Raw genomic sequence first — 21,168 nt, forward strand, 5'->3', positions numbered from 1 at the left:
TAACATTGATTTTTCCTCTTTCTTACTCAATAGATACAAAAAAAATACCAGGCAATACCTTTCTTTCTGGGTAAGCACATGTGTGTGTGTGCATACACACACACACAGAGATTTTAATTTCAGCGGAAATTTCTAGTTGAAATTTTGATCTGCTATTGAGTTTTATGAAACTGTTGTAATGAAACATCTTCACTTTTTAGTATTTCTATACAAGGGTGAGAAATTTAAATTAACCAAAACAATTTTATCTAACTTTTCTTCTCTCTATCACTTTGCTCATTCAGCGAATGAGAGCAAAAAGCAGTCACATAGGAACATTATTTTTCTACTTTTTAATGCATTAAAGGAAATGTAATAATGAGCCTACAGTATAATCAATAATTCATCATTATATTAAGGAATTCAGGAGAAGAGGGAATCACTTATAAAATAATTGTTATGTAGATAGAGAATTAATTTTTTTACAATTCTAAGGCTCTGCTAACTAAAAACTTCATAGGAAGAAAAGTCAATATGACAGAACTCCATTTAACTTCGTTTGTATGTCCCCTAGAGCAGTGGTTCTCAAATATCATGCATCAGAATCACCTAACGGCCCACCTCGAGAGTTTCTGTCAGTAGGTCTCGGTGGAATCTAGACATTTGCATTTTTAACAAGTTCCTGCTGGTCCAGGAACCACACTTTGGTAGCCCCTGCCCTAGAGTACACAGTACAATCTTAGGCACAGAGCAAATACTCATACGCTAAACCAAATTGAATTACTGAATCATCTGATGGCAGAATAAGACTTGACTCGAATAGACTCTCAGGCAGGATTTAGCCAAGTTCATGATTAGTAAACTGCTTTTAAAAGGGTTTCACAATATTGCAGTCTTAGTTTGTGATCCTGAAGATCTGCCCTGTTATGCCTTCCGAGCATACCTAGTATAAATGTATTCCTGGGATTTATCTTCTAGAAACTTTTCTTCTGACTTGCAATCTGATCTAACCAAGGTCACAGGTCACCAAAGACTGCTCAGTTCTTCAGCAGCAGAATTGTCCTGCCACACACCCCACACACACACCAATAGGCTTTACGTATGCTGACCTCATTAGAAGAGAATTTATGCCATAGGACTGACAGTCCTACAGAACTGGCGATACTTTATCAGAGGCAGAGGCAGCCCATCTCCTTAATCCCAACCCCTTTTGATATAGAAGGGGTCTTCTCCAGCATCCACATACTGGACAATATTATTGTCATTATTCATGAAATAACAGCCAGGCCAGTGACCGCAAGAGTTCTGCCCATAACGATCCACCTAGTGGGCACCCTTGAAAGGTTTACTACTCCAAGTTTTCATTAAGGCACCTTTTCCAGACAATTGTCCTTATCATAAGCACCACAGTGTCTCTCAAGCAGTTTTTATGTTGAAATGTGAAAATGTCAAGCACTTACTCTCCCACCCACCACTCCTCTCTTTTTTTCCTCAGGTTGTGATGAATAACTTAAGCCCAGCCTGGAAATCATTCAAAGTATCAGTAAATTCTCTATGCAGTGGAGATCCCGACCGCCGGCTGAAGGTCAGAAATCTGTCTGTCTGAGAAATGTAATTTTACATATTTACCCCTCCTCTTTCTCTTCAAGTGAATGTTGGCAAACCCAAAATCTTCTGTATCATTTACCCAAATCTCTTAGCATCTTGATGGAAGAAACAAGGGCTCTCCTTTCTGCTGGAGCCATTGAAGCTCCTGAGATAACATGAGATAAATCTCAATCATGTTACGTTAAGTGGCAAATCCCATGGCCTCTAGGAGAGAAACTGTGGCAATAAGTTCAGGGTATATTTGGGAGTTATTAAAAACACAAATACTGTTGTTATCAGTTATCTACCGCTGCATGACAGACTACTCCAAAATTTAATGCTTAAAACAATAGCCATTTATTTAGCTTATGATTCTGTACATTGTCAAGTTGAGTTCATCTAGGAGGCTCTTTTCTTGGTCTTGCATGGACTTCCTCATGTATTTGCAGTCAGCTGTACCTGAGCAGGACACCTCTGCTTCTGGAGTTTGTCTGGCTGTCATCTGGAATGATCAGGGTGGCGGGGCCATTTGTCTCTCATCGATCAGCAGACTAGCTTGACTTACACACTCAGCAACCTTAGGGTCCAAAAGAGCCAGGACAAAACATGCACGTCTCGAGGCCCAGTCTCAGACTCACATGAGGTCACTTCCTCTGCGTTCTATTGGCCAGTCACACAGCCATCCCAGATTCAGGGATGAGGAAATAGAACATGGACTCTACCTCTTGGCGGGAGGAGCTGCAGAGTATGGTGGCCACTTTTTTCAGTCTACCACACAGGCTTTTTGAGTATCATGGGAATGTAGAAGTTGGAAGAAAAGACTCATTATAAAAGTCAGGACGATCAAAGGAGGACAATAGGCTAAGTGCCTGAAGCAGACTCCCAGAGTCATTCCTTATGGTCCCTTGTCTGGCCCTCTCTCTACCTTTGGAAGTCCAGAAGCTCCATGTTGTCAGTGTCCCAGAGGTGACTCTACCAACTCAGGACGACTGAGTAAATTCAATAGAGGCCAGAGCTATAAATCAAAAGGCCAACAGGTTCATGTTCAGTGAGAAACATGACCCTCAAGCAGACTCAACATTCATATCAGCTTTACCAGAGCATTTTCTCCATGTGGGCAAACCATGGGGAAGACAGTTTTCAGAAGGTTGTGTGACAGCCTAAAAGCAGAGCCAGGGAATCTGGATAATGGAGGTGGTTAATGGCTTGAGACCTTAAAAGCCTGGGACACCTACCACCCAAATGGGATTATATGTCTGTTAGGCAGACTAAACATTCATGTTGGGGGCACCGACTCCCCTGGAAAGTGTTAGATGGGCACTGCCAATGTTTGTCTTTGTAACTTTACACTTTCCTCACTCTTTTTGCCCTGTAAACCTTCTTCTAATGGATATAATTATTTGCATTTGTCAATGTCATCCATCAGTTTAGAATCCTATCCATTGGTTAGTCCCAAACTCTTAATGTGACTTTACATCTTTGTTTAAAACCATTTTGTTTGGACTTTGTACTATCTGTGGACATGCTTACTTCTGTGGTCTGGAGGAGCTGCTCAGAGTTGTCCCTAATATCTCCTGTGGGAGCCTCCACTCCCACTGGAATTGTCTTTCATGCCAAAATCAGGACTCCTGGCTGTTTGGGCCTCATGTATAAGCTCATATTCACAGTTGCCAAGACCTACGGCTTCAGTCCTGGGTTGGGGATTGTCACCTATACTCTGAGCCACCCCATCCCAGTCCCGGGGAGATAAATGGACCCTTTGGGGCAGAAATAAGATAATGCCTACATTAGCCATAGGTCAACTTAGTCATGGTGAGTTATCAGATAAAAGGGGAGGGTTATCTGTAACTGAATAAATTAAAATGCAGAAAAGGAGCATTTTGTGGCCTTTTGAGTGCTCTGCTGTCTGTAGAGGACAAGTGGGAATAAAGGAGAGAGAGAGAAAGAGAGAGAGGGAGAGAGGGAGGAAGGAAAAGGAAAGGAATGAAGGAAGGAAGGAGAGAGAGACAGAGAAAGGGAGGATCAGGATTTCTCAACAGCTGTACCATTGACATTTGGACTTTGTTGTGGGGACCTGTCCTGTGCATTGTAGGATGTTTAGCAGCATCCCAGGCTACTAAACACTTGTAGTAATACTTCACCCCCATCAGTCTTACAGCCAAAAGTGTATTCAGACATTATGAAATGTCCCCTGGAGGGTAAAATCATTTAGACCAATGCATCAGAATCACCTAGAAGGCTTGTTAAAATGCAGATTGTTAGGTGTTATCCCCAGGGTTTCTGATTAGGTGGGTCTGGAGTGAGCCTGAGAATTTGCATTCTACAATTCCTGAGTGACGCTAATGCTGCTGGTCCCAGTCCACACTGAGAACTCCTGGTACAGATATTTGCTCCTTCATTACAGTCCTTCCGCGGCTCAGTGCCCCCCACCACTTTCCACCACCCAGCCTCCCCTCCACCACCTTTTCTCTGCCCAGCACTCATACCCACCCTGCCCTCTCCAAGCCTTCAGGGCTTGGCACATGCCTCTCTCTGCCTGATGCCTTCTTCATTCTTCTGCTTTTCTTGGATTATCATCATTTGCTACTTTCCTTCAGGTCTCTCCAATATCCCTCCACTTCCAGAAACCTTCCCTGATCTCTTTAGCTTCTATGGGTGCCCTCTAGCCCTCTGTACCCACCTCATAGAGATACTTCACTTGTTTGGAACATTTCCGTTTCCATCTCTTTCCCCAGCAGGTGACTCTTTCTTCCCAGTTTGCCCCTTCAGGGTGAGAACCATGTTTTTTCCCCTGTGTATCCAGGCATCCAGCCCAGCACTCGGCACAGAGCAGATACTCAGTAACTGTTTCTGGAGTGAATGGACAGAGGAGCAGGGAGGTGCTAAGAGGTCAGCAGCGCGTCACTGGCGGGTGCAGTGTGGGGGAAGGGGGAATCCCCCCACACAGGTGTGCTGAGCTCACTAGGTGACAAACCCAATATCATCACTCACCTGCTCACAATCACCAAAAGCAGCTTTTCTGAAAAGCTGGAGAGACTTCCTGTATTGCCCTTTATTTGTATTGATTATTTCATCACAAAGGCCACTGAGAAATGCTCATAATGTTGTTCCCATTCAGCTTTCTTTGAAATAAAATGGTACCATATTGGCAGGCAGCAACTCCTCACCACCAAAAAAACCCAGAAAGTGAACTTTTAAATTAAAAAATTTGGGGACTTCCCAGGTGGTCCAGTGGTTAAGGATCTGCCTTCCAATGCAGGGGGTGTGGGTTTTATCCCTGGTCAGGGAGCTAAGATCCCACATGGCTCACGGCCAAAAAAACAAAACATAAAACAAAAGCAATATTGTAACAAATTCAATAAAGACTTTAAAAATGGTCCACATCAAAAAAAAAAAAAAAAAAAGACCAGAAAAGAAGACATTTTAAAACCCTCTGTCCATTTAGATTCTCAGTCTTGGCAAAACTCTAATAATGAGGTCTTTGTCCCAAATGAGACTTGATATATATATATATTTTTTTTAAGAAGATGTTGAGGGTAGGAGTTTATTAATTAATTAATTCATTTTTGCTGTGTGTTGGGTCTTCGTTTCTGTACGAGGGCTATCTCTAGTTGTGGCAAGCGGGGGCCACTCTTCATCGTGGTGTGCAGGCCTCTCACTGTCGCGGCCTCTATTGTTGCGGAGCACAGGCTCCAGACGTGCAGGCTCAGTAGTTGTGGCTCACGGGCCTAGTTACTCCGCGGCATGTGGGATCCTCCCAGACCAGGGCTCGAACCCGTGTCCCCTGCATTAGCAGGCAGAGTCTCAACCACTGCGCCACCAGGGAAGCCCCGAGACTTGATATCTTTAAATCTCTTTTATTCAAGGGTCCACACTAGCACCAAGTTTAAATAAAACCAGGTTTTTCTTTTGGTTTTATTTATTTTTTTCCTCCTTTATGGGAAAAATTTTTTAAAAGCATTCAAATAAGTACTTTTCAGAAATTGATGCTTTAATTTATTTATTATGAAAAATTTTAAACATCCATAAAAGTAGTGGGTTATGATAACCCACCCCCCTCCCCACACCCATCACACAGCCTCAACCATTATTAACTTGTGGCCAATTTTATTTCATCTATACTCCCAATACCCATTTTCTGTCACCCCGCCCCCCCCAACTACCACTAGATCGTTTTGAAGCCAATCTCAGACCAGGGCTCACTCATTCATTAGGTAAAGCAAGCGTAGTGCCAGAACACATGAAACTTTTAAGAACCTACAAGAACGTTTTAATTTCTTTTAAAGTCAGAAGGAAAAATGAAATCGTAAGGTTGAATAAAATGTTTCCATTTTTTTCTCACATCAGAAAACAATAACATTTTTAGGATCCCCAAAATCTGTTATGGTGAGAGGGGGTCCATGAAGGCAAAAGGGCCTGGGGCCAATGTAAGTCCCTATGGGGTCCTCTCCCAAACACCATACCATTTCATCTGAAAATACTGCAATATGTATCTCTAAAGGACAAGGAATCTTTCTATAAACATAACCACAAACCTATTTCTATACCTAGAATATTATCTAAGCTTCCTTAATGCCAGCAAATGTTCTGCCACTATTCATATGTGACCATCTAATTTACTTAATAGTTTTTTTTTCAAATTGGAATCTAAACAAGGTCCAAGCATTGCATTTGACTGAAATGTCTCTGAAGTCTCTTTCAATCTGTTAGTTCTCTCTCCCTCTTTTTTTTTTCTTTTTCCTTGCAATTTAATTAAAGAAACTTGAAGAAACTTCTTTTACTTGAAGAAATCAGGCTGGTTTGTTCTGTCACATTTCCCCCACTCTGTGTTCCCTGTAAACAGCTAGTTGGGACTTGATCAGATTCAGTGGCTGTTTTGTAGCAAGAACGTTTTACAAGGGATGGTGCTCTTTTATGGTCTTAAAAGTTATTGAGGAGCATTGCCTAGATTCATTATTTCATTAGAATTTCCAAAATGGTAATTTTCTAATTCTATTATTCCTTCTTTATCTGTTATTTAGAGTTCTTCTATAAAGAAGAGCTCCCTTTAACAGCTGTTTGGTTCCCTGAGGTGTGATTTGTGCAAGAAAGGCTGGAAAATGCTTTATTCTTTCTTTTTTTCAAACAATTTTCAGAATAACAAGTTACTTCTCTAGCATCCTTCATAGGTGACTAATGGGGTCCCTCACTATTATTAAGAATTCATGGATTTTTAAATATATCCCAGTGTTTCAATCTATTTCAGTTATAATTATTCCTTTGAAATCTTGTATCGTCCCTTGTTTAACCAGTTAAAACCACTTCAAGTTGGCTCTTGAGTTCTTAATAGTTTCTTTGCTTTCTGGTATGAATTTTTTTAATTCATGAATTCTGAAATTTTGAAATTCTTTTTTTCTGTAAGATATGTATCTCTCTATAGATGCTAACTCATACTTTAAAGTCTAGAGACAATTCCTCTCTATAGTTGAAGCTCTAACCCATAGAACGGTTGGGTTCCTTTGTTTCATTTTGCTTTCAGCATTTAGAATTTATTTTTTCAAGTTTAATTTTGTCTTATAATTATATAAAATGTTTACATGATTCTAAAGGCAAAACTACAAAACAAAGTATATTCAGAAAAGTTTAGCTCCCATTCCTGTTTCTCTAGTTTTTACTCTCTTCCCTTACAGGTAATCATTTTGTAGCACATTTTAATACCTGATAGAACCAGCCTCTCTCACTTCTGTATTCTTTGTATTTTTAAGGGTCTTCAGGTCTGCTTGGATATTTTGCTTGTTGTTCTTTCCATTAAGCTTTATAAGCAACTAGTACCAGAATAAAAAAAACACTGATAGTATTTTTATTGAGATTGCAAAGGAAATCTCTTCTTTTTTATTTTTTACATCTTTATTGGAGTATAATTGCTTTACAATGGTGTGTTAGTTTCTGCTTTATAACAAAGTGAATCAGTTATACATATACATATGTTCCTATATCTCTTCCCTCTTGCAGAAATCTCTTCTAATATTGTCTTTCCAGCCCAGAACATGGCTCGTCTTTCAGTTCATTCAAGTCTCCTTTTGTGTTTGCAGGAGCACTTACTGTTCCTCTTAGAGGTTTGGAATGTTTGTTTTTAAGTTTATGCCTAGTTTGTTTGTTTCTTTCTTTCTCTTCCATTACACCTTCTAACAACTATTGTTTGTATACATAAAAGCTATTGAATTGTTTTCTTAAATAACTATTTGATTAAATTTTATTATTGTTTATACTAATTTTCTGTTAATTTTTTGGAGTTTTTAAAATATAGATCATATGGAAATAGAGATAGTTTTGCCCCTACTTACTTAACTAGTCGTTCTCCTTATTTCTTTTCTTTATTTGTGTGTACCAGTGCTCCCAACACAATGTTAAATAGTAGTAGAGATGGAGGGCATCCTCTGGTCTTATTCACCAGTATGATGGAAAATGCTCTGGTGTTTCTCCATTAATTCTGACAGAGGTTAATTTTTTAAAGTAATTGTGAAGGTGTCAGAGGCTTAGAGTTTTCTCAGCCACATCTACTGAGCCTTAAGTACCTATGGTAGGATTCAGAGAGGATTCTTTCTCGGTAACTCAAGAGACAACCCTGCAACAAGCTGAAATGTCTTCTGAACTATGTAAAAGACATTGCATTACTTCCTAAGTAGATTTAGGGTTACATTTAATATTAACTATTTAAAGAAATATATGTATTTAATATTTAATATTTAATACTAGCTGTTTAATGACATATATTTAATATTTAATGTTAGCTATTTAATGGAATATATATTTAATATTTAATAGTAGCTACTTAATGAAATGTATTTAATATTTAGCTATTGAATGAAATTATCCATGATTTCTATGGCATATTAGAGTCCTTATCAAAATCACAACTTCATTTACTTCTAACCATACTGTGAGGTAGATTCCATTGTGTTCATTTTACAGATGAAGAAACTGAGGCTCAAAACCCCATGCAGTCAAATGTCAAATTTCATGCTTTTTGTTGAATCGTACTGCCTCTATTTTGTTGTATTCTTAGAAAATAAATCATCCTGATAAAGGATGATTTATCCCATTACTCTCACTCAACCAAAATGCTTATCATCATTCAAACATTTAACAGAAAGAAGACTTGTCTCTATGTAACATATTTCATAAAGTCTGAGAAACTATCAACTCTTCACCATACCACTAAAGGGGAAAAAACACTCTCAATGAAATTATAACACAGTGTTTTCTATCAATTTGTGGTTGTTAAGAAAATAAATATGTGCGTCTTTGATTCTATGAAATATGGTATTAATAATTTCCTTTGATTTTTATCAACACATTATTAATACCCAGTACATATTTGTTAGGAGACAGTGCTGGTATTCAGAATAGATTCTTCCAGATGGGGATCTTAGAAAGAAAGAGGAGAAGGGACCACCAGCAAGTATTATTAACACCCTAATTGTGCCTAGTACTGGGGGAAAGGTCATGCCAGAACAATCAAGACAAATACCATGTAAGCACCTTGAGGTCATTTCCTGTCCCTTTCTCTGGTGCTCAAACTGCACAGGTAACTTGGAGACTTTCCCCTAGAGTTTATCGGACATCCTCTGAGGATAATTGATAGAAGCCACTTGCCTTGAAGAGGGATCTAGGGTGAGGAGGACCAGTTGCTTCTGTATCAACTTGCCCCCAGGCCTTATTCTGGAGAGAGGCCCAGGTTATTAGCTGAGGTCTTAGTGGGGTGGACACAAGCAAGACAGAACCAGGAGAAGGAAATAGCAGAAAAGAAGGAGAAGCAAGTCCCCAAAATCAAAGCAGAGGTGATGAAACTCAGGAGGCCATGAGGATTGAGAGGAGGCCCGGACACAAGTCTAAAGCAACCATAAATGGCATTTTTACCCACCTAATATCTTGCTCATTCTTCATGCCCTCCCTTCTTCTGTAGTGCTTCCTGGGTGATTTAAAACAGCATGTTCACAAGCTCCCTCCTGACACCCCAAAGTTGGATTCCCGGCAGGTCAGAAAAGTGCTCTGTTGAATAAGAATCCCAGTGGTCCCGGAATCTTCAGTTTAATGGTTTTCCTAAACAATTCTTGTGCAGGCCATTTGCCAAGAGCACATGGAGAAACAGTGTCTTCCCACTGATTATGCAAACCTAGCTGACTTCTTGGCACCTCTCTTAGGTAGCTCAGTGTTTTTCCTGCCACCTCACTGCAAAGCTAATGTGTGTATATATTTGCTCTTCCTCCTGTATGAAATCCTAACATTCGTTCATCCTTGGCTTCTATCCAGCTATTCCCATCCTCCCTTCTCAGGTGTGACCAAGCCATCTTCTCCACAAATTCACTGTCTTTGCTTACTCTCTGAGCCAGACTGGCTCACAACTGCCAAACAGATTGGACTCCTGGAGTGTGTTCTTGGAGTTTGCCCTGGACATTCCCCCTTTATTCCTAACCCCTTATGACTCCTAAATCCTGGACCCCTAAGTACCTCTTATTTGGCCTCAGATCCTTTGGACTTAGTTCCATACTTGTTTCATCCTGATTTTCTCTAACAAACCTCTGGCTCTTACTGCTTAGAAAGGAAGAAACCCCACCCCAGTTCCAACCCCCAGATCTCAATCCTTGACAGTGGCCTCAGTTCAGCCCCATAGTTCCCCCAAATTCATGGAAAGGGCTTCAATCATTAGAGAGCCCACGGCTTACACCAGCATTTCCTGATTCTTGCTACAAAACATGGAAATTTGGAATTTAGGGGTTCATTGCTATGTTCAGTGTGGCTGGAAACACCTGTAGTAAAGAATCTGACATTCCCAGGTGGGTGGAAGCAAGTTTACTTCCTTCTCTACCTACCTTATAATGGAAAGGGAAAAATTTGGGTGTGGCTTATGGTCCGATGAAGCTTTGTTGAGATCTGTTAAAATGTAAGTGCTTTCTTGATGTCCTCTGGACTCGAGGGTTGCTGGTTTTATGACTCTCGATATCCCACTCAGCCTAGATGCCCTGCAATTACCAGAGGACTGCAAACTCACCAAGGTGTCTCTGTGTTGGATCAGCTCTGACACAGGAATTCTCAATGCCACTTAAGTAAATGGCACCTGAGCCCAGCAGCCTGCCTCTACTGAGATCTGTAATCTATACAGTACTGCAGCAAGGAAAAGCAACAGCCAGCTTAAATACTGTTAAATCGTGCAGGAATAGAGAAACTTCTGAATAAGAGAAAAACTACATATTCTCTTAAGTTTAATATTTTTCCTTTTCATTAATATTATCCCCCTTTTTACAGATGAGGAATTCAAAACTCTTTGTTTAAGGAAATTGTTGAAGATTAAACAGTGAAGTAGTGCAGGCTTAGTTTAAACCCAGCTCTCTCATGCTCCATCGTTCTTGTCCTTAACTATTGAAGGACAGCTAACATTCACCGAGCATTCACCCACCAGCTCCCAGTTGCTTCGCTGGACACTGCTTAAGTGACTTCATTTAACCCTATAATTATCCTAGGTTATACAATACTGTGGTAACAAAGTGCCCCCATGAAATATTAGTTTCTCACTCACATAACAATCAGAACTAAAGATTTCTAATCAGTGTCTGCCTCTCCTGTGTGCAGTGATTCAGAACCCAAGTTGCTTCTATCTTGTGGCTCCTCCATACCTTAGAGCCTCACTGTTATTTGTATCCACAGGTAAAAGGGTAAAAAATGTGGAGAGGGATGCGCGGCCCATGAAGAAGCCGGTAGCTTAGTTGTGCCTGTATAGAACTAGGAGTGCCTCAGCTTTTTCTTATCTCCAATCACTTTTCCCTACTTTCCCCACAACCAAGCTTTATCCCAAAAACATCTCGAGCTCGTCAACTTTGCCAACAGGGATTTGAGATTTGTTCACCCGTCTCCTCACTTGGCTGCCTCATGAATAAAGCCTTTCTCTGATGCAAACTTTGGCATCGCAGGTTCTGGCTTGCTGCACCCTGGCCAATCACGGCTTGTCCTTCAAGATTCCACCTGGTTCTTACCTCCCTAAGAAGGCTCGTTTGATGCCTCGACCTAGGGTACATAGGAGGTGTATTTGCTGAAGCCCTGTATAATCAAAGAAAATCTACTGAAGGCTCTACAGGTAAAAGGCAATGGATTTAACAGTAGACTTTTCTTCAATGTTGTCTGACATCCAATATTACATAGAAGTTTGAGTGAGGCTAATGGCAGACTCTGGGAAGGCTCATGCCAAGGAGTACTTCCCAGACTTCCACTGCCAGTGTCCTTATCCCTGCGGTGAGTCACAGCCACCCCCCACTTTTGCAGGAGACCCTCCAACACTAGCAGCCATATGGCTAACAGGGTCTTACTGCTCCAGCCGGGTGTCAGACCTGAGTCTCTAAGGTGGGAGAGCCGAGCTCGGGACATTGGATCACCAGAGACCTCCTGTCCCCACATGGTATCAGTTGGCGAGAGCTTTCCCAGATATCTCCATCTCAACACTAAGACCCAGCTCCACTCAACGACCAGGAAGCTCCAGTGCTAGAAACCCCATGCCAAATAACTAGCAAGACAGGAAAACAACCCCATCCATTAGCAGAGAGGCTGCCTAAAATCATACTAAATTCACAGAAACCCCAAAACACACCACCAGATGTGGTCCTGCCCCCCACAAAGACAAGATGCAGCCTCAGCCACCAGAACACAGGCACCAGTCCCCTCCACCAGGAAGCCTACACAACCCACTAAACTAACCTTACCCACTGGGGGTAGACACAAAAACAATGGGAACTATGAACCTGCAGCCTGCAAAAAGGAGACATCAAACACAGTAAGTTAAGCAAAATGAGAAGACAGAAATATGCAGCAGATGAAGGAGCACAGTAAAAACCCACCAGACCAAACAAATGAAGAGGAAATAGGCAGTCTACCTGGAAAATAATTCAGAGTAATGATAGTAAAGATGATCAAAAATCTTGAAAATAGAATGGAAAAAATACAAGAAAAGTTTAGCAAGGACCTAGAAGAACTAAAGAGCAAACAAAAAATGATGAAAAAAATAAATGAAATTAAAAATTCTCTAGAAGGAATCAGTAGCAGAATAACTGAGATAGAAGAAAGGATAAGAGACCTGGAAGATAAAACACTGAAAATAACTACCACAGAGCAGAATAAAGAAAAAAGAATGAAAATAAGTGAGGACAGTCTCAGAGACATCTGGGACAACATTAAACTCACCAACATTTGAATTATAGGGGTCCCAGAAGAAGAAGAGAAAAACAAAGGGACTGAGAAAATATTTGAAGAGATTATAGTTGAAAACATCCCTAATATGGGAAAGGAAATAGTCGATCAACTCCAAGAAGTGCAGAGAGTCTCATACAGGATAAATCCAAGGAGAAACATGCCAAAACACATATTAGTCAAACTATCAAAAATTAAATACAGAGATACCCTCATCCACCAGAGGGCAGACAGCAGAAGCAAGAAGAACTACAATCCTGCATCCTGTGGAACAAAAACCATATTCACAGAAAGATAGACAAGATGAAAAGGCAGAGGGCTATATACCAGATGAAGGAATAAGATAAAACCCCAGAAAAACAACTAAATGAAGTGGAGATAGGCAACCTCCCAGAAAAAGAATTCAGAATAATGATAGTGAAGATGATCCAGGACCTCGGAAAAAGAATGGAGGCAAAGATTGAGAAGATGCAAGAAATGTTTAACAAAGACCTAGAAGAATTAAAGAACAAATGAAAAGAGGTGAACAATACAATAACTGAAATGAAAACTACACTAGAAGGAATTAATAGCAGAATAACTGAGGCAGAAGAATGGATAAGTGACCTGGAAGACAGAATGGTGGAATTCACTGCTGTGGAACAGACTAAAGAAAAAAGAATGAAAAGAAATGAAGACAGCCAAACAGACCTACGGGACAACATTAAATGCAACAACATTCGCATTATAGGGGTCCCAGAAGGAGTACAGAGAGAGAAAGGACCATAGAAAATATTTGAAGAGATTATAGTCGAAAACTTCCCTAACATGGGAAAGGAAATAGCCACCCAAGTCCAGGAAGTGCAGCGAGTCTCATATAAGGTAAACCCAAGGAGAAACACACCGAGACACATAGTAATCAAATTGGCAAAAATTAAAGACAAAGAAAAATTATTGAAAGCAGGAAGGGAAAAATGACAGACAACATACAAGGGAACTCCCATAAGGTTAACAGCCGATTTCTCAGCAGAAACTGAGAAACAGGCCAGAAGGGAGTGGCATGATAAAGTGATGAAAGGGAACAACCTACAACGAAGATTATTCTACCCAGCAAGGATCTCATTCAGATTCGATGGAAAACTCAAAAGCTTTACAGACAAGCAAAAGCTAAGAGAATTCAGCACCACCAACCAGCTCTACAATGCTAAAGGAACTTCTCTAAGTAGGAAACACTTAGAGAAAGAAAAGAATCTACAAAAACAAACGCAAAACAATTAAGAAAATGGTCATAGGAACATACATATCGATAATTACATTAAACGTGAATGGATTAAATGCTCCAACTAAAAGACACAGGGTTGCTGAATGGATACAAAAACAAGACCCATGTATATGCTGTCTACAAGAGACCCACTTCAGACGTAGGGACACGTACAGACTGAAAGTGAGGAGATGGAAAAAGATATTCCATGCAAATAGAAATCAAAAGAAAGCTGGAGTAGCTATACTCATATCAGATAAAATAGACTTTAAAGTAAAGAATATTACAAGAGACAAGGAAGTAAATTACATAATGACCAAGGGATCAATCCAAGAAGAAGATATAACAATTATATATACACCCAACATAGGAGCACCTCAATACATAAGGCAAGTGCTAACAGCTATAAAAGTGGAAATTGACAGTAACACTATAATAGTGGGGGATTTTAACAACTCACTTACACCAATGGACAGATCATCCAAAATGAAAATAAAGAAGGAAACAGAAGCTTTAAATGACACAATAGACCAGATAGATTTAATTGATATTTATAGGACATTCCATCCAAAAACAGCAGATTACACTTTCTTCTTAAGTGCACATGGAACATTCTCCATAATAGATCACATCTTGGGTCACAAATCAAGCCTCAGTAAATTTAAGAAAATTGAAATCATATCAAGCATCTTCTCTGACCACACCGCTATGAGATTAGAAATGAATTACAGGGAAAAAAATGTAAAAAACATAGACACATGGAAGCTAAACAATACGTTACTAAATAAGCAAGAGATCACTGAAGAAATCAAAGAAGAAATCAAAAAACACCTAGAGACAAATGACAATGAAAACACGGTGATCCAAAAACTATGGGATATGGCAAAAGCAGTTCTAAGAGGGAAGTTTATAGCTATACAAGCCTACCTCAAGAAACAAGAAAAATCTCAAGTAAACAATCTAACCTTACACCTAAAGGAACTAGAGAAAGAAGAACAAACAAAACCCAAAGTTAGCAGAAGGAAAGAAATCATAAAGATCAGAGCAGAAATAAATGAAATAGAAACAAAGAAAACAATAGCAAAGATCAATAAAACTAAAAGCTGGTTCTTTGAGAAGATAAACAAAATTGATAAACCATTAGCCAGACTCATCTAGAAAAAGAGGGAGAGGACTCAAATCAATAAAATTAGAAATGAAAAAGGAGAAGTTACAGCAGACACCGCAGAAATACAAAGCATCCTAAGAGGCTACTACAAGCAACTCTAGGCCAATAAAATGGACAACCTGGAAGAAATGGACAAATTCTTAGAAAGGTATAACCTTGCAAGACTGAACAAAGAAGAAACAGAAAATATGAATAGACCAATCACAAGTAATGAAATAGAAACTGTGATTTAAAATCTTCCAACAAATGAAAGTCCAGGACCAGATGGTTTCACAGGTGAATTCTATCAAACATTTAGAGAAGAGCTAACCCCCATCGTACTCAAACTCTACCAAAATTGCAGAGGAAGGAACACTCCCAAACTCATTCTATGAGGCCACAATCTCCCTGATACCAAAACCAGACAACGATACAACAAAAATAGAAAATTACAAACCAATATCACTGATGAATATGGGTGCAAAAATCCTTAACAAAATACTAGCAAACAGAATCCAACAACACATTAAAAGGATCATACGCCACGATCATGTGGGAATTTTCCCAGAGATGCAAGGATTCTTCAATATACACAAATCAATCAATGTGATACACTGTATTAACAAATTGAAGAATAAAACAGTATGATCATATCAATAGATGCAGAAAAAAGCTTTTGACAAAATTCAACACCCATTTATGATAAAAACACTCCAGAAAGTGGGCATAGAGGGAACCTACCTCAACATAATAAGGCCATATAAGAAAAAGACACAGCAAACATCATTCTCAAAGGTGAAAAACTGAAAGCATTTCCTCTAAGATCAGGAATGAGACAAGGATGTCCACTCTCACTATTATTCAACATAGTTTTGGAAGTCATAGCCACAGCAGTCAGAGAAGAAAAAGAAATAAAAGGAATAGAATTTGGAAAAGAAGCAGTAAAACTGTCACTGTTTGCAGATGACATGATACTATACATAGAGATCCTAAAAATGCCACCAGACAACTATGAGAGCTAATCAATGAATCTTGTAAAGTTGGAGGATACAAAATTAATGCACAGAAATCTCTTGCATTCCTATACACTAATGATGAAAAATCTGAAAGAGAAATTATGGAAACACTCCCATTTACCATTGCAACAAAAAGAATAAAATACCTAGGAATAAACCTACCTAGGGAGACAAAATACTTCTATGCAGAAAACTATAAGACATTAATGAAAGAAATTAAAGATGATACCAACAGATGGGGAGATGTACCATGTTCTTGGACTGGAAGAAACAATATTGTGAAAATGACTATACTACCCAAAGCAATCTACAGATTCAATGCAATCCCTATCAAAATACCAATGGCATTTTTCACAGAACTAGAACAAAAAATTTCACAATTTGTATGGAAACACCAAAGACTCTGAATAGCCGAAACAATCTTGACAAAGAAAAACGGAGCTGGAGGAATCAGGTTCCTGGACTTCAGACTATACTACAAAGCTACAGTGATCAAGACAGTATGGTACTGGCACAAAAACACAAATATTGATCAATGGAGCAGGATAGAAAGCCCAGAGATAAACCCACACACATATGGTCACCTTATCTTTGATAAAGGAGGCATGAATATACAATGGAGAAAAGACAGCCTCTTCAATAAGTGGTGCTGGGAAAACTGGACAGCTATATGTAAAAGAATGAAATTAGAACACTCCCTAACACCATACACAAAAATAAACTCAAAATGCATTAAAGACTTAAATGTAAGGTCAGACACTATAAAACTCTTAGAGGAAAACATAGGCAGAACACACTCTATGACATAAATCAGAGCAAGATCCTTTTTGACCCACCTCCTAGAGGAATGGAAATAAAAACAAAAATAAACAACTGGGACCTAATGAAACTTAAAAGCTTTTGCACAGCAAAGGAAACCATAAACAAGACGAAAAGACAACCCTCAGAATGGGATAAAATATTTGCAAATGAATCAACGGACGAAGGATTAATCTCCAAAATATACAAGGAGCTCAAGCATCTCCATATCAAAAAAACAAACAACCCAATCCAAAAATGGGCAGAAGATCTAAATAGACATTTCTCCAAAGAAGATATACAGATTGCCAACAAACACAAAGGATGCTCAACATCATTAATCATTAGAGAAATGCAAATCAAAACTACAATATGGTATCACCTCACACTGGTCAGAATGTCCATCATCCAAAAATCTACAAACAATAAATGCTGGAGAAGGTGTGGAGAAAAGGGAACCTTCTTGCACTGTTGTTGGGATTATAAATTGATACACCCACTATGGAGAGTAGTATGGACGTTCCTAAAAAACTAAAAATAGAACTACTATACAACCCAGTAATCCCACCACTGGGCATATACACTGAGAAAACCATAATTCAAAAAGAGTCATGTACCACAATGTTCTTTGAAGCACTATTTACAATAGCTAGAACATGGAACAACCTAAATGTCCATCAACAGATGAATGGATAAAGGAGATGTGGCACATATATACGATGGATTATTACTCAGCCATAAAAGGAAACAAAATTGAGGTTTTTGTAGTGAGGTGGATGGACTTAGAGTCTGTCATACAGAGTGAAGTAAGTCAGAAAGAGAAAAACAAATACCATATGCTAACACATGTATATGTGATCTAAAAGAAAATGGTTCTGAAGAATCTTGGGGCAGGGGAAGAATAAAGACACAGATGTAGAGAATAGACTTGAGGACACAGTGAGGGGAAAGAGTAAGCTGAGACGAAGTGAGAGAGTGGCATTGACCTATATACACTACCAAATATAAAATAGATAGCTAGTGGGAAGCAGCTGCATAGCACATGTAGGTCAGCTCGGTGCTTTGTGACCACCGAGAGGAATGAGATAGGGAGAGTGGGAGGGAGACACAAGAGGGAGGGGATATGGGGATATATGTATACGAATAGCTAGCTGATTCACTTTGTTATACAACGGCAAGCAACACAACAATGTAAAATAATTATACTCCAATAAAGACGTTAAAAAAAATGTGAAGAGAGCTTCCCTGGTGGCGCAGTGGTTGAGAGTCCGCCTGCCGATGCAGGAGACGCGGGTTTGTGCCCTGGTCCTGGAGGATCCCACATGCCGCGAGGCGGCTAGGCCCATGAGCCATGGCCATTGAGCCTGTGCGTCCAGAGCCTGTGCTCCGCAGCAGAAGAGGTCACAAGAGTGAGAGGCCCACCTACCGCAAAAAAAAAAAAAAATGTGAAGAATGTTCTCTCTAGAAGTTTCAGCTGAAAACAGCACTTGACATTGCTCCCTATATTTCAATGACTAGAACTCAGTCATACAGCCACACTGAATTGCAAGAGCGGCTGAGAAATGTGGTCTAGTTGGATTTTAAGTCGTTTTTGGTGGAGACACTGTTAATATTCCATTTTGCAGATGAGAAAACTGAAATCACTTGACTAAATCCATGGAACTTGCAAGTGACATAACCAGAGTCATGTCTGTCTGACTCTATCCAGTAAAACTCTCTGTGATGGTGGAATATTCTGTATCTGTGATGTTCAAGAGAGTAACCCACTGCCCATATGTGGCCAAAGTCATCCTTGCCCACACTCTCCTCTCTTTCTCTTCAGGAAGCCTTCCTATTTTCATTCATCCCATGCTGGGAACACATTCCTTCTTCTCCAATAAACACCATCCCAGGAGAAAATTTCACCCCTTCATGTGTCAAGCCTCCACTGCTCATGGGAGTCCTCCTCTGCCAAGTTCCAAAGGGGGAGGAATGGGTGTCCTGAAAATGAGGTCAAAAGTAGGTACTGCCATGAAGAGATAATCTTTTCATCAGTGAGAATCAAGTCTAATTTCCTCAATATCTAAGAAGAGAGAACACCTTGTCAAAGCAAGTGCTATGTTTTTTCTCCCCAGGAAACTATATAATCTGGTCTTACATAAAAAAAGAACTTTGCAAGTTAGTGCTTGATGGGTATACATTTTCAGTGGGGAAGATGGGAAAGTTCCAGATGTGGATGGTGGTGATGGGTGCACAGCAATGTGAATGTACTTAATACCACAGAGCTGTGCACTTAAAATGGTTAAAAGTAGACTTTATGTTATGTATCTTTTTCCACAAAAAAAAAAAAAGTGTGTGAAAAAAGAATCTCCTTCCTGTTTGATGTGACTTTGAACTTGCCCCTCATGGAACACCTGCTTGGCGTTACTGTACTAACGAGCGTTTGAGTGCTGCCCATACCTGGCAAACCTCACCTAGGATGGCTCTTGCTCTCACTGCAGCCTGGGATGAGGGTGTGGCAGCTCTGCAGATGCCCAGACTCCTCCCGTTCCCTCTCAGAAACCCTTGTGGGGTACAGGGGAGGTCCTTCATTGCACCGTTATGAGTGAAAAGCATAGAAGAGTTGGCATGATCTGGTACAACTGTTTTTTGGGGAAAATGGTCAATCTCTGTCTGGTCAAGCTCTGTCTGATTAACTCAAAAAAGATTTTTGAGGAAATTACCTTTGGAAAATACTTTGAAATTCTGAACTAAAAGAACCAAATAAACACTAATCAGTGCCCTGGTGAGATCTCTCGTGTAAAGTGAAGAGGGAGCCGTGTTGTCTTCCAAGGTGGACATTTTCCTGCTAGAGAGAACATCTATTCCAATAAATCGTGATTTATTGTTGTGAGGAGAAGCAATTTCCTCGCATTATTTAACCCTTCTATGCCTGCATCTGCACTGAAAATTAAGATAGCTAACCAGCTCCTGGGAAGATGCTTGGGGAGAACTAGGCAGCTGGACCAAGTTGCTGAATGATGATGGGGAGGGAATGTTCTAAGGAAAGTATGAGGATGCTCTGTGCATCATTGAGGCATAATTCAACCCGATGGGGCTCCCTGTCCCATCTGAATAATGCTGTGTGTGGGCAACATGGACATTCTCTTATGCCGGTTGCTCTTATTTGCTTGTGTGTTTGGGTTTATTTATGCCACTTTTCATCGTTCATTGCACCACTTTGTTAACGTTGAAGCTGAAAATGTTGCCTCAAGATCTCAATTTTCATTTTTGCACTTTTGGAAATGTTTTGAAATGTAGCCTTGTCAATAGGAAGGTTTTCACAAATTGGGTTGACATCCCGAGAGGCCATTGTACTGAGTCCGTTTCTGTAGGGAATTCAGCTACTCTCCCACATTTTAAACATTAAAGAGGAATGTAGGTTTTTTGGAAAAAGTATTGCAATCTGCAGCCATCCTGGACATTTCTTGTGGAAAGTCTTTTCAATAGAATTTTCAAATAAAACGTTAAGAGAGCTCTCTCTTAGGAAGAAGGACAGCTTTTATAGAGTTCTTGAGGCCAAGAGAAATGACCCTTTCTTAGGTGCTGGGCAGAACAGTCCCACAGGCCCTCCTCCTCAGGAGCTGGGGGAGGTGTCAGCATATTTTCATGACCACGGTGCTCATGAAACCCCAGCTGCTATAAGGTGCTCAGACTTCCAAAAAGTGTTCGGAAAGGCCAAGATTTTGTCTCTGGGGACCACATGAAACCACTGTCAGGGGAGAACAGACTGACTGACATTATAAGAAATAAAGTATTTGTCCCCTGGGAGCATGTGAGGACCTTCCTTCCTGTGACCTTAAACTCACGGCAGAGGATGCAGATGCCTTTGAGCCATCCCAATAAGGAGAAGAAAGCTAGAATGATCATTACCCTGGTCTCTACCCAATGAGTTAGAAACAAGTGAGATGCCTCCTTGTGTTACCTAGCGTGGCCACTCAGCTAGACAGCTCCAGCCCAGGTCCTGTCCACCAGCTGTGGTCTCCAGCTTCTTTGATTAGACAGCCACTCACACTTGATGGGTCCTGGAAAAAGTGACTCATGTAAGAGTCAGATGTATACATCAGGAGGCCAATATATGAATTTATAAAAATTTTAATATAATTTATTATTTATTTAATAAAAACTATAAGCATGCTCCACCATACTCCTTCCCTGATGTCTAAACT

General features: G+C 39.9%; 1 protein-coding gene across 1 annotated transcript in view; it reads left to right on the forward strand.

The window, feature by feature from the left end:
• The window catches only part of CPNE4 (copine 4), a 576,520-nt gene that overhangs the window by 430,439 nt on the left and 124,913 nt on the right, over positions 1-21,168 (forward strand). The window contains exon 7 of the mRNA XM_060149187.1: positions 1,475-1,564. Coding sequence (XP_060005170.1) covers positions 1,475-1,564 — 90 coding nt within the window. The remainder of the gene's footprint in view (positions 1-1,474; positions 1,565-21,168) is intronic.

The sequence above is a fragment of the Lagenorhynchus albirostris genome, chromosome 5, assembly GCF_949774975.1.
Source record: "Lagenorhynchus albirostris chromosome 5, mLagAlb1.1, whole genome shotgun sequence".
In the NCBI taxonomy this organism is placed as follows: domain Eukaryota; kingdom Metazoa; phylum Chordata; class Mammalia; order Artiodactyla; family Delphinidae; genus Lagenorhynchus; species Lagenorhynchus albirostris.